Source organism: Dama dama, chromosome 19 (assembly GCF_033118175.1).
Source record: "Dama dama isolate Ldn47 chromosome 19, ASM3311817v1, whole genome shotgun sequence".
NCBI lineage: Eukaryota > Metazoa > Chordata > Mammalia > Artiodactyla > Cervidae > Dama > Dama dama.
In genome coordinates, this window is record NC_083699.1 from 5,172,792 (window position 1) to 5,187,625 (window position 14,834).

At 42.0% G+C, this 14,834-nt stretch overlaps 2 protein-coding genes across 19 annotated transcripts in view; one reads left to right on the forward strand and one right to left on the reverse strand.

Annotated features, from left to right (window-relative positions):
* The window catches only part of MED12L (mediator complex subunit 12L), a 355,795-nt gene that overhangs the window by 128,460 nt on the left and 212,501 nt on the right, over positions 1 to 14,834 (forward strand). The window lies entirely within an intron of this gene.
* P2RY14 (purinergic receptor P2Y14) overlaps positions 4,668 to 14,834 on the reverse strand; it is a 66,013-nt gene continuing 55,846 nt past the window's right edge. For 12 of the 13 annotated variants that reach the window (XM_061168127.1, XM_061168126.1, XM_061168115.1 and 9 more), the window contains one exon: positions 4,668 to 10,241. In XM_061168127.1, coding sequence (XP_061024110.1) covers positions 9,202 to 10,215 — 1,014 coding nt within the window. In that variant the 5' untranslated portion in view covers positions 10,216 to 10,241 and the 3' untranslated portion in view covers positions 4,668 to 9,201. Of the gene's footprint in view, positions 10,301 to 14,834 lie in introns of all 13 variants that reach the window. The other variant, XM_061168123.1, reaches the window with a different exon arrangement.

Consider the following 14,834-nt stretch of genomic DNA (forward strand, 5'->3'; position numbering starts at 1 on the left):
TTCTTAATCACTGGACTACCTGTGGTGATGTCTGATGATACATATTTTAAAATTTTCCTGTGAGTATGCTCACATCATCTCACACCATCTCACAGAGGATGAAATGGTTGGATGGCATCACTGACTCAGGGGACCTCAGTTTGAGCAAACTCAGAGGGATAACGAAGGGCAGAGAAGCCTGGCGTGCCGCAGCTCACGGGCTTGCAAAGAGTCGGACACGGCTTAGTGACCGAACAACAACATGCCCGCATAAAAATGTTGCTGTGTTGTACGTACTGTTTTATAGCTGGGAATTTTTTTTTATTCAAAAATGTATTGGGCCTGTTTTTCTAAGTTATGAGAGTAAACCTGCAATGTTCTTTTGTCAATCTGGCCATAACGGCATAATGAATTGAGACAGGTACTTAGTAATTAATAACGTATGAAAAGGGACCCTCTTGTGTACATTCAAATCAGATAAATGTTTGTTCTTCCTTTGAGGGAGTAAGTAGTGTGGTCCAGAGGTGATGTGTCGGGGCAGATCATTGCCTGACCACTTGGGGTGGTGTCTGGATTTCTGTTGCTTCATTGGCCTAGTGGGTACCTTGGTTTTGTCTCTTTTTCTCCTAGTAATTCTTAGTTTTCTAAATAATAGTCAGAAGAAGCTTTGCTAGGGTCTAAAATACATTCCTTTGGTATTCACTCTTCAAAAGAAAAACCTCTAAAAGACTAAAGGGGAACTGTCAAGCTGGAGGGAACTTAAGGTGGATCTAGGGAACTTTTGAACACAACAGTTTTCTATAAGGACACTTATGATGACACTGTCCATTGGTTTCAGATACCCTGGTGGTCTTTCAGATTCAGGTAGTTATTATCATTTTGCAAAAGAATAATTTTTACGTATATTCACTTAGAAATTAGTGGGGAAAAGTGCCAATCTTTCTCAAACTTTGATTTGGGTTAGGAACCAGTGTTAACTTTCATCATAATAGGAAATGCTCTCTCTTTTAAGACACTAATATGTGCATCATTACTGGCTAGGACTCACTGAATAATGCACTTGTATTTTGTAGTAGTCAAGTTAAATGAGCAGTTATGATCAGGGCTTACACTCACTGGGGGATGGAGAGGGTGAGATGGAAAGAATTTGATGAGATGCAGGTGGCTGCCAGCTGAGTGGTGAATGGATTTAAAATATGGTACGAAGGAACATTGGCATCAAAGGTTTTTGGTAAAGTTTCTTTTTCTTTTTTTTTAGTTAGACATAGTTACGTGTGTATTTCCCTCTTCACTTCGGGGTATGGATAGAATTAAGAAATATATTGAACTGTTCTGAGTTTGTGTGTGTGTGTCTGGGTTGCCAAGTATGAAAGAGCTGAAGTCCCTTAGTTCTTCATGTTCTATTTCCTTTTGGGAATAATGAGAAACCAGTCTTTTAATCTGGAAAAGGGCATGGCAACCCACTCCAGTGTTCTTGCCTGGAGAATCCCATGGACAGAGGAGCCTGGCGGGCTGCAGCCCATGGGGTCACAAAGAGTCGGACAAAACCGAAGTGACTCACACAACACACAGTCTTTTAATAGTGAAACTGAGTGTGTTCTTCCTCATTCCTGACAGTGAGCTTGAGGCACCCTGGAGTTTTGTGGAAGTTTCTTCACAGTGGAAGAAGCATTCTTTTTTTGGCCTGCTGTCCACTGTTGTTTTTGTCTTTAACACTAGTTCCATTTAAATTTCCATAAATCACTTCTTTCTGTTTCATTAAGGACTAATGCTTGTCAGTGGGTATTTTCTTAGCATTCTAGGAAATTGCACGTCATCACTAACCCAGTATTTCAGAAACCCAAGTGGGAAGAAGTGAGGGGAAGTTGTTTTCCCCTACCTGGGTTGTGGCAATACTTTTTATTTAAGAAATGATGAAGCGTTTACTTTAAATGAGTATTTTGTATGTTTAAAAATTGAAAGTAAATTGCCCCATGAATTGACAAAAAAAAGATCTTTTTATAGTCTCTCCTTTATCCACACAAACAATAGTTTTGATCTTGTTGAATGCAAGTACCAAACAACTGTCTTTCAATAGACGCATCATTTTTAATGTGTAACATTCTTAAAATTTGCTTTTCAAACATAGCATGGTAACCTTTGGAATTAATAAGGAAGGAAGTTAAAAAAAAAAGATTGTTGGGGTAGGTAGCCACTGCCACAGCCAGGAACACACGTTTGAGAATTTATTTTCTTTGAAGAAATCCATAAAATAGAGGTGCTTTTTCTTTTTACAGATGGGGAAACTAGGACATGAGGGAATTTGAGGCCTTGCTCAGAGCTGCACAGTTAGACCCCAGTGTTCCCCAGCACTTAATTATTCTAGTTCAAACGGAAGTGTTGGATGGAAAATGTGGTTATGAGAGAGGCTGCCAGGTCGGTCGTATCCCGCCCCCCGCCCCCTGCAAACACGCACGTTTAGTGTTTACGGTTGTTTGAGCCTGAGTGCCCCTGGGCAGTGGGACAGGCCCCGCTGAGCCGCACTTTCCTCACGGAGTTTGCAACTTGAGATGTGGACAGCTCAAAATAGTTTGCATCCTGAAGGTTTTAAATGATCTTCAGGCAGGAGGCTGTTCCTTGGTTAACAAATGCCCATATCTGGAGCATTTCTCCAGCAGCTTCTGTGGCTCCAGGTCACCCTTCTCTCTGGAGTCATTGCGCTTTAGGTTTGCATTTTGAAAGTGTTTTTAAAGGTGGATAATCCCCTTTCCCACCTGAATTAGTCCAAAGACATTCTTTCCTAACTCTCAGATTGGCAGCTTCAGATCCGACAGTGACAGATGTGATTAGACAGACTAGTTTTAAAGTGAGATATAGATGCAGAGCTGCTAACAGGTTGCAGTTTCTTTCCGCATTGTTTATATTCTGCTTCAGTTTTCCCTTTTGAGTGAAGTGAAGCGTAAAAATTTGGGGATATTTTGAAGCCGGAGGTGTTTTGCATCTGCTTAAAATGTGAATTTGATTGCAGGGGTGGCTGAGTGTATGGAGTCACTCCCCTGTCTGGTGCTTTTCGATTTTCTGCCTTTTTATTGGCCGCACAGTGTTACCTGATCAATATATGATTCATCTCATCTTTCAGTTGGGAGGTGTGGCTGTGCTATTTGGTTCATGTTTATAAAATAATTAATAGCTGGGGAAGTCCCTTAAAAAGAACTTTTAAAGGTTATCTTGTGTCTTTTTAGTCACTGAAGTCCCTGTCCTTTCCCCCCTTGCCGCCCCCCGCCGCTTGAGTATGATATGATCAATTTCTCGTGAATCTTTGTTTTTTGGTCAAGTGGTTAAGACAAATTCAAATAACTACTTCTTGACTACAGGCTGCCTCCTTCACTTCCATCCTCCAGAAAGCGTTGCTTTTAGAAGGTCGCAGCGTAGAAGGCATGGGCAAGACAAGGCAGGACTGAGGGGTTGCGGGTGGACTGTGGGCTGTCAGAGCCTGTGGGGGTCCAGGAAGTGGTCTTTTAAAGACCAAAGGAGGTGAAGAGCTGCTCCTGAGACGTGAGGGAGCGGAGGTGGGCTCGGGGAGGGTGCACGCACCTGGGCTGTGGTGTGGGGAGGGCGTCTGGCGCCTCTCAGCCTGGGCTTGCGGAGTGTGTGTGTGGGGTCTGTGTGAGGAAGAGGCCCGGGCCACGTCTTGGAGCCGTGCGGTCCATCTTGGATGCTTTGGTTAGGAAGCAGTGCAGCGCTCAGGACAGTTGTCTGAGGAGAGGTCAGTTCAGTAGTACCAGGCAAGTGCGGGCATTGGAGGACGTGGGGTTGGATTGAGGAAAAGTGGAAGACAAGATCCAGGGTGGGGATCTCACCATCTTTCTAGACGAGAGGCAATGAGGATCTGGAACTGGCCCAGAAGGGATGGCCAGTTGGGAACGACTGTGGAGGTGAAGGCGCTGAGGAATGGGCCCGGCGGGAAGCAGGCTGTGGTCTTAGTTCTGGGATGGGAAGTCTGAGGAAAGAATCTGGCTTAGCAGGTAGGAAAAGTTTGGTTTATCGACGTCCTGTGTTTTTAGTGATACCTCATTATCTGATACAGCATAATTTGCTGCTTATTTTATCCCTTTTCATCTTGCTACCACAAAAGAAGAGCAGGTAACTTCCTTTTATTAGTTAAAACTCACACCATGGAAGGTGACTGGTGAAACAGGACCAACTCAGGCCTGGTCCCGTCAGCTGCAGCCCTTGCACCTGGCCTTTAACGGAACCCCTGCCCACAGCTGTGGACATTCAAGTCTGTCAGCCAGCAAGTCTCTTATATGGCACAAGCCTAATTGTAGTTTTTTAGTGGGGTCACTTAGAAATGATAAAACCTTTCCACGTTGGCGTCGTCTAAGGGATTAATCTAGAGACTCTGGAAAACACCCTTAAACTAAGCTTTGTTTCCACCTAAGATGACAGGAAGTTTGTGCCATTATTTCTCTATTCTGTACTTTGTCCTGTTGCTGCTACCTACGTGTTTTGACTATGGAGAAGAAATAAACTTTATTAGTACAGAAAATATCCATGACATCAAGAGATGTCATACAAATTACAAACACAACAGATCATCTGCCCAGAAGGACATGGGATTTCCTTTGGGTTAACAGCGCTGTGAGGGTTTGTGTGCTGGGGTAGGAAAGACCTAATACTCTGTGGTTTTCAACAGTAAAAGCTGCCACTTCCTTTTGGCCACCTCTTCTCTGCCAGATTCGAGTGATGTATGGATCACCGCTTTATGACAGGACATCCTCCTGATAGCTCACGGTGAACTGTGTCAGATTCGTGATCTCCGAAGAAGATTTAACTTCCGGACCAGGGACCAGGCTTGATCAGTCAAGAGCTTCTGTATAGCAGAGTTTTATTAGAGTATAAAATGGGACAGAGAAAGCTTCTGACATAGACATCAGAAGGGGGACGGAGAGTGGCCCCCCTTGCTAGTTTTATGTCTGTTAGAAAGCTATTAACAATTAAGAGAGACACTTCAAGGCTGACCTGCCCCCTCTCCCACAATATGCATTTTTGAGATAGGATGGCACAGGTGTGTCGTCCCCCAGCCATAAAACAACTGATATGAATAGTGGTTTGTTGAGCTGTTATCAGCCAAAAGTTAATTTTAGGTGGAACCAGTTTGAAGAAAGATAGATTCCAAAGCAAATACATAGTTTCATTAACATGACTTAAGAAAAATATTTCCATAAGAAAAAAGCATTGGTTAGTTCAAGTTTTGAGAAAAGTTAAGTTCTGGTGGAACCAGGTATCGTCCTGGCAACAGAGAATTTTAAGAGAAAAAAATCTGACACTTGTAGTTTGTTTCCTCCTGCCACTAAAGTCTGACACTTGCAGCCTATTTTCTCTGTTTTGAAGACCCCTAGCCTTCCTGCCTGTTAACCTCTCACTCCTGGAAGAAGCACTTTAACAAAACGTGGCTTGTGTTTGTCATAAGCCGGTTTTCAAAATGCTTTGTTTCATAGCACTGCTTGTGTGGAATGTTGTATTTTTTAGCTGCAGCAAATATGTATTACAAGTCTTGTTTATAAACTAGAACATATTACAGAAAATAATTTAAAAACTAATAATGATCTCAGAAGTTTCTGGATTAATCCACTTTTGCTGTTGCTCTATTTTTCTATTTTTTATTGTAGCCATGGACCTTTAAGTTTCTTTCTTAAAAAAATGCTCATTGCTTTTATTTACCTAACTTTTCAATATTTGAATAAACTCCTTATGATCTGACTTCTAACTCTGATAAATTTCTTACAGAAATTCCTCTCGCTAAAGTCTTAAATGATCTTTAAAAGTTAAATCCAAAGATTTGTTTGTAGTCTTGATCTGAATTTTTTTCTTCAGGTTTTAAATTGAAGGGTGACTGTCTTATAGTATTGTTGGTTTCAGGTGCATAGCAGTGATCACTTTTACACATTACAAGAGGATCACCTTGATATGTCTGGTTTCCATCTGTCACCAGTGAAAGTAGAAAGTGAAAGTGAAGTTGTGCAGTCGGGTCCAACTCTTTGCAACCCCATGGACTGTAGCCTACCAGGCTCCTCTGTCCATGGACTTTTCCAGGCAAGAGTACTGGAGTGGGTTGCCATTTACTTCTCCAAGTGATCTTCCTGACCCAGGGATGGAACCTAGGACTCCTGCATTGCAGACAATTATTTACCAGCTGAGCCACAAGGGAAGCCCATATTATTGATTAAATTCTCTGTTGTACATTACATTCACATCCCATGATTTATTTACTGTATAACTAGAAGTTTGTTGCTTCTTTGATCCCTGACTTGTTTCACTGATTCCTCCCCTCTGACTGCCCCCTGTTTGTGCTTGGTATATATGTCTGTCTGTGTGTATGTATATGTTTGTGTGTATCTCACATCATCTTTATGCATTCATCTATTGATGGGCACTTAGGTTGCTTCCATGTCTTGAGTATTGCAAATAATGCTGAAGTGAGCATAGGGATGCACACATCTTTTAGAATAAGTGTTTTTGGTTTTTTCGGGAAAAGTACTGAGAAGTATAATTGCTGATAGTTCTGTTTTTATTTTTGTTGAGGACCTTCCGTACTGTTTTCCACGGTGGCATTACCCATTTACATCACCACTGATCGTGCGTGAGGGTTCCTGGCCTTTCTGCTTTCTTGTTTATTTCCTTGGCTGTACAAAAGTTTTTTAGTTTGATGTAGTTTGTTTACTTTTGCTTTTGTTTCCCTTGCTTGAAACATATCCCGAAAAATTGCTTCCACCAGTGTCAAAGAGTGTACTGCCTGTGTTTTCTTCTAGAAGTTTTATGCCTTCAAATCTTAGATTTCAGTGTTTTATCCATTTGAGTTTATTTGTGTATATGGTGTTAGGAAATAGTCCAGTTTCTGTCTTTTGCATATAGATGCCCAGTTTTTGCAACACCGTTGACTGAGGAGGCTGTCTTTTCTCCATTGTATGTTCTTGCCTCCTTTTTGTAGATTAGTTGATTGTGTAAGTAAGGGTTCATTTTGGGCCCCTTTGTTCTAGTCCGTTGATCTATGTGTCTGTGTTTGTGCCAGTACCATCCTCTTTTGGCTACTATAGCTTTTCAGTATAGTTTTAAATCAGGCAGTGTGATACCTCCAGCTTTGTTCTCCTTTCTCAAGCTTATCTTGGCTTTTCAGAGGCCTTTGTGTTTTCACATAAACTTTAGAATTATTTGTTCTAGTTCTGTAAACAATGCCACTAATATTTTCATAGGGATAGCATTGATCCTGTAGGTTGCCTTAGGTGGTGTGATCATGTTAGCAGTACTGATTCTGCCAGTTTGTGAGCACCAGACGTCTTTCCATCTGTTTGTGTCTTCTTCAGTGTCTCACCCTTTTCCAAGTATAGGTCTTGTGCTTCACAAGTTCTGATACGCAGTTGCAGCTGTTCACCTCTTGGTTCACCCGTCCTTATTTGCATTGCATATTGTTTCCTGACAGATACTGCCTTTCATATTTCCGGTTTGCTTGGCCGCAGTGGCTACAGACGCATTGCTGGTTGGTTCGTGTCTTCTTTTATACTTTCAGTTTCTCCTCTGGTGCTGTAGTAGGGGTATGTAAAACATCAGGATGTAATAATTTGCCCTGAACAATGGGAACTGAATACAAACAAGCTACTTTCTTTTGCAGATATGTTTAGCCAGACAAATGCTATATAGCACACTTAGTTTTGCCGGGCATGCGTATGATAGAATTGTGATTTTGTTCTTTTTGGAAGAGAACATTTGACCCAGAGTTGGGAGCAGAGACTGGAAGGTGGATTCAGAGTGTGAAGACCTTCCCAGATCTTCCTCAGTTTAAAATGTGCCTTCTCACTGTTCTCTAAAATCTGATGAGGTCCTAGAACATAGAAATATTTAGTTTTGAAAAGTCAGTGGCACATAGGATTTCAAAAGTACTCGATATAACTCTTAGCTTGGGTTTTCCTATGCCTGCTCTCTCTGCCTTTTATTAGCTTGTCTGACCGAGTGTACTAACGCAACCACCCATGTCTTGACTGAGGAAATCTGGTACTGTTTTTTAATATCTTGACTATTAAGGGAAAAATTGACACTATGAAAAATATTTTTTTATTAGTACATATATGATAGGGCTTGAAAAAATATATATATGTAAACATACAAAAATGTTTGAGAAGAACATTTGAAAGTTGGGCTAAATATCTTCAGGCAAGTTAATAGCAAGGAAAGAATTTAGCTTTGATAACTCGCAGAGCCAGCGACCATATCCTATATCTGCACATATGAAATTTGTTTTTCATAAAATGTGATATGTAAATTTTCATTTTGTGTGTAATTTATCACTCATAAATTTTAGATTTTCTTTTTTATGAAGTCCAGTTGCTTTCTACAGAATCTGTTTCTTTCTGCTCCTAGGGAATAATGTATGTTGCCAGCCTGGGGGGTATTTGTGTGCATATGCCTTTTCCCCAATCAGCCTATATATATATATTTTTTCCCATACCATTGAGCAGAGGAAGTTGCTCACAACACATGCCACTACCTAGCTTCTCTCTGTAGAGTTCACTTAAACATATTCTAAGACCAGAACCCCAGGCTCATTAAGTGGCTTAGCTAACCTTCATATAAAGAATTTAAAAGTTACCTTATCCTCAAAATGCTATCAGAGAAAAATTACATTTTTTGCTGTGGTGTACAGAAGTTATATCTGCTTTCCTTTGAGATGTGATGAAATAAATCAGTTGGGGATTTCTTAAGTAATTTTCTCATTGTCTGCTTACCCAGGTTCTTCAAATCAGAGAAAACTTGACTTTTTTCACTACAAACTGGCCTCTTAAGTCCATATCAACTCTGCCTGCTTTTACACTGGTCTTTAATGACCCTGTTGAAAAAAACTGTGTAACTTAATTCTTGTTTTTAGAAGAAGACACACCTGTGAATTGTCTTTATTGCTTCCTATGTATTTGCTGTTTAAAGTTGTGTATGAACTGACCAGGCTACTGATTATACGTTTAAACCTTCTATTTTGATGGGATAAGATTAAATAATGTATTATTTTTCTCTTTGATGTTACAAAAGAAGCATGGAAACTTACCTATTAACTTTATTATTCCACTAAGTTGAATAGTGATGCCTAGAGATGATACTATTGTGGACACGTGTATTCAGTATTCATTCTGTTTTGTTATGGAATTGAAGATTACAGTATGCATGCATGAGCTTAATTTGAAAGGAGGTGGGAACTCACAAAGTATCTGTGCTTTCCCGTATTGTATTTTCCCTTTTGGTTTTGGAAGTGTCCGAGTCATGCTGAGTTTTTAATGGGATATGCAATTTCTTACACAAGACCTCTCTAAATGGCTGGCATAGAAAGAAATAAATAATGGGGTCCAGGCATACGTTTGCAGCTGACAGTAGCAGAGAGAATTCTTTCACATAGAGCAGGATTTCTTTTGCCTGGCAGTTGTAATGAGCTTCTGTTTGGCTCTTTGTGTAGGGGATTCTGGCAATGTGGTAAGGCACAAAGCAGATGAAAAACACGAACATAATGCTGAATATGTTGCGGCTAGATTTCTTCTTGACCGATATGGAATTCTTTCTGGACTTGAGATGGGACTTAAAGATCTTCTTCGTGATAGCAGTGTAGAAGACGATTAGGGAGAGAAACACGATCCAGAAGATGCCCACAAAGATGTAGCTGGAGACTTTGTGCCACTTGAGGCCCAGGTCGCTCTTAAGGTCCATGCATCTCACGCGCGCGGTCCCCGCCACACCCCGGTTGGTCAGGATCATGTTGGGAAGGGCAATGAGCAGCGTGAGGCCCCACACCAGCACCGACAGCAGTTTGCTGTAGCTTACGGACTGGATGAAAGACGTCAGGAGAGGCTTCACGATCTTGTAATACCTGTCGAAGCCGATGAGCCCGAAGAACATGACGCTGACGTACATGTTGATGTAGAAGAGCACGGCCGAGACCCGGCACACGAAGACGTTCAGCTGCGCGGGGCCCAGGCCCGAGTCCCCCAGGATCTTGAAAGGAAAAGTCAGGCTCATCAGGAAGTCGGCCACGACAATGTTCTTGAGATAGACGATGAAACTCTTGGAGCTGGGCACGTAGAAGAACACCCACCCCGACACGCCGTTGAGCAGGATGCCGGCCACGAAGATCACGAAGTACAGCGCGGGGATGACCTGCTCGGTGATGAGGGTGTTCGAGGGGCAGGACCCCTCCTCGGGTGGGGCGGCGGTGGCATTCATGGTCTGGCAACTTCCGAAGGCGTGGCCTGCAAGGTGATGTGAGAAGAGTCACTCAAAGCGCACACACAAACCTCTGAGTCGTTTGCTGAGGAATAAAAGCAGAGGGCAATAGATATAACCACGGAAGTAAAGTGTTCGTCGCTCCTTCGTGCCTGGCTCTTTGCGACCCCTTGGACTGCAGCCCGCCAGGCTCCTCTGTCCATGAGATTTTCCAGGCAAGGATATAATCAAGCCCAGCAAATTCTGGAAGCTAAGTTTGTGCTGTATTTGTTAGGTACCCGTCCCTTCCTCCCTTTCACCTTCTCTTCCTTCCTTTAGTAAAGGGAAGAATCGAGTTGACGGGTAACAGGAAAGAAGCGTTAGAGAAGCAGCAGGACAGCCTGAGAACTGAGGTGACCACGGAGACCAGGGTTTCCCTGAAATGCTGGGGGTTCCTGCAAAACTCCAGGGCTCTGGGAGGACTTATTTAAGTGTAGCCTCTGAGATGATAAAGCTATACAAACAGTGTCTGTTTCATAGTACGTTTAAGAGCTGTTGTTACAGACCCTACTTTTGAGAAAGCCCACCCTATGTGTATTTTAAACACAGGACCATGTCTTACAAGCATACACGGCCACACGTAACTGGTATTTTTGGTATAGGATTATGGGTACCTTTCAAAATTGAGATTTTTCTGTGTCTTTTCCCATTTAGAAGCTGATTTGCAGTACTTTTATAAATTAGTAAACACAAAAATGATAGAAGTACCTTAAACATTCTCAGAGATGTTCCCCAAAGTACATTCTAGCCTGTATAGTCCAATATGGAAGACACTAGCCATGCGTGGCTATAGAGGACTTGAAAATGGGGCCAATCCAGATTGAAATATGATGTAAAATGCACAATGAATTTTGCAGACTTAGTATGAAAAAAATTATGTAAAATATCTCAGTATTTTTGATATTTATTACATGTTGAGGTAATATTTTAGAAATATCCCCTTAAATAAAATATATTATTAATCTTAATTTCACTTAATTTTACTTATTTTAAAGAATATGGCTACTAGAAAATTTAAAATTACATATATGGGTCTCATCATATTTTTATTGAGCAGCACTGTCCTGGGTATTACCCAGAACCTTCTTTTGTTAGGGAATCTTGTGTAGTCTTCACAGATGTTGGACATAATGATTCATGGCAAGGAAGATGAGGAGTGAGGAGTTTTTTGAAAGATTATTTGATGTATCAAAGAGAATGTCCGCTGCCCATCTTATCTGTAATGGCAACGTCCTGTTTAACCCTTCGTTCTTGCCCTCAGGATAAAGTCCTTTAACTCTTAAACCCTGAGCTCCCAGAAGCCCCTTCTTGGTCTGATCCCGCCTGATTCTACCTCCAACAGTGAGCTGCTGCTGCTTTGACTCCTCCTGCCTTGCAGGCACCGTGATTGCTCTCACCTTGAACATTTGCACAAACTTCCGTTTGTGTGGAAGACTCTTGTGTACCCTCTTGGTTGGCTGACTTCTCGTCATCCTTTGCTAGAGGAAGATGCGACTTTGCTTAGGACTCTTTGCCGCCTTGGGCCTTGGCTGGGTGGACGGAGTATGAGGCCCCCTGTGTGTTCACGGTTCTGTGCCCTTCTTCTCTCTCAGCGCTCGTCCCTCTGGGTGTTGTTGGTTCTTTGTTTCCTCTGCTACTGTACGCTTTTTCAGGGTGTAAGGGGTCATGGCTTTTTTTTTTAACCATTGTATTCCTAGCATTACATTTAGGACATTAGATATTTATATTTGTGAAATAAATGAATATGCAATCTGGGAATACAAGACATGCATCCCTCTTAAGAAATTTTCATCTAGTCAGCGATCATGGGAAAGAAAGATTGTGGAGGGCACTGGGTTCCTTGAGGATACAGAATGTACCTTGTTCATCTTTATATTTCTGGTGCCACGTATGGTGCTTACATAGTGAGTGAAGGGTTAGGTCAGTGAATTTAAGCAGGTGTGAGAAGGTGAAATCTGGAAATGCGGAATATATGAAATCCAGTCACTTTGCAAATAAAAGTCATACTTGCAACCTTTGTGTGCTGTTTCTCACAGAAGAGCGTCTTGCTTCTGTGGACTCTTCCTATGAGCACATGACAAAACTAGAAACGTTTCTAGCCACTTGATTTTGCCCGTCCTTGGACTTCCTTCGGAGGGAAATCTAATGCCCTGTTCACTTCGATCTGATCATAATGGATTTGTACTTAACTTGCTTCTCTGTAGGTCTTCTGTGGGTTGTTTCATATTTAGATGCTGAGCGAAGGGTCTTTGTTTTCTATTGTAAACTGCTTACTGTGGGAGAGTCTGTATCTAGGAAATAATTGGTATTGTCCTCTGATACTAAGATGCAGCTTAGCCTAAGAGCAGTCCCACAGAGCTTGAGAGATGCCACCTGGCCAGTGTGCTGCAGGGCTCAGCTTGTGTGTTCACTAACTGTTGGATTCATCGCAGTTTAAAATATAAAGTTTTTAAAAAAGCAGATCTCGTGCTTAATTGGTCAGTCATGCCCAACTCTTTGTGACCCCCACGGACTGCAGCCCGCCAGGCTCCTCTGTTCATGGGGATTCTCCAGGCAAAAATACTGGAGTGGGTAGCCTGTCCCTTCTCCAGGGGATCTTCCCTACCCAGGAATCGAACTGGGGCTCCTACATTGCAAGCAGATTCTTTAACATCTGAGCTACCAGGGAAGCCCCAGTACATTGTAGAGAGAAATATTAACGATTTAATATGTAATTACATGCTGAAGTAGTGAAGAATTTCCAGAAATTATTTAATGAGTGCCAACTTTTTCTTTATAGAAGATTTATAGAAGCCAATATATAGAGGAACACAATAGAATGGGAAAGACTCGAGATCTCTTCAAGAAAATTACAAGATACCAAGGGAACATTTCATGCAAAGATGTGCTCAATAAAGAACGAAATGGTATGGACCTAACAAAAGCAGAAGATATTAAGAAGAGGTGGCAAGAATACACAAAAGAACTGTACAAAAAAGATTTTCATGACCCAGATAATCACGATGGTGTGATCACTCACCTAGAGCCAGACATCCTGGAATGTGAAATCAAGTGGGCCATAGGAAGCATCACTATGAACAAAGCTAGTGGAGGTGTTGGAATCCCAGTTGAGCTATTTCAAATCCTACAAGATAATGCTGTGAAAGTGCTGCACTCAATATGCCAGCAAATTTGGAAAACTCAGCAGTGGCCACAGGACTGGAAAAGCTCAGTTTTCATTCCAATCCCAAAGAAAGGCAATGCCAAAGAATGTTCAAACTACCACACAGTTACACTCATCTCACACGCTAGTAAAGTAGAGTCAAAATTCTCCAAGCCAGGCTTCAGCAGTATGTGAACTGTGAACTTCCAGATGTTCAAGCTGGATTTAGAAAAGGCAGAGGAACCAGAGATCAAATTGCCAACATTTGCTGGATCATTGAAAAAACAAGACAGTTCCAGAGAAACATCTATTTCTGCTTTATTGACTACGCCAAAGCCTTCGACTGTGTGGATCACAATAAACTGTGGAAAATTCTTCAAGAGATGGGAATACCAGACCACCTGACCTGCCTCTTGAGAAACCTGTATGCAGGTCAAGAAGCAACAGTTAGAACTGGACATGGAACAACAGACTGGTTCCAAATAGGAAAAGGAGTACGTCAAGGCTGTATCACCCTGCTTATTTAACTTCTATGCAAAGTACATCATGAGAAACACTGGGCTGGATGAAGCACAAGCTGGAATCAAGATTGCCGGGAGAAATATCAATAACCTCAGATACGCAGATGACAGCACCCTTATGGCAGAAAGTGAAGAAGAACCTAAAGAGCCTCTTGCTGAAAGTGAAAGAGAGTGAAAAAGTTGGCATAAAGCTCAACATTCAGAAAACTAAGATCATGGCATCTGGTCCCATCACTTCATGGTAAATAGATGAGGAAACAGTGGCTGACGTCTTTTTGGGCTCCAAAATCACTGCAGATGGTGACTGCAGCCATGAAATTAAAATATGCTTATTCCTTGGAAGGAAAGTTATGACCAACCTAGACAGCATATTAAAAAGCAGAGACATTACTTTGCCAACAAAGGTCCGTCTGTCAAGGCTATGGTTTTTCCATTGGTCATGTGTGGATGTGAGAGTTGGACTGTGAAGAAAGCTGAGCACTGAAGAATTGATGCTTTTGAACTGTGGTGTTGGAGGAGACTCTTGAGAGTTCCTTGGACTGCAAGGAGATCCAACCCGTCCATCCTCAAGGAGATCAGTCCTGGGTGTTCATTGGAAGGACTGATGTTGAAGCTGAAACTCCAATACTTTGGCCACCTCATTCGAGAGCTGACTCATTTGAAAAGACCTTCTTGGGAAAGATTGAAGGCGGGAGAAGGGGACGACAGGATGAGATAGTTAGATGGCATCACCGACTCGATGGACATGAGTTTGAGTTAACACCGGGAGCTGGTGATGGACAGGGAGGCCTGGTGTGCTTCGGTTCATGGGATCACAAAGAGTCGGACACGACTGAGCGAATGAACTGAACTGATACAGAGTAATAGTGAAGAATTTCTCAGAAATGATTTAGTAAGAGCCACCGTTTCTTTCCTTT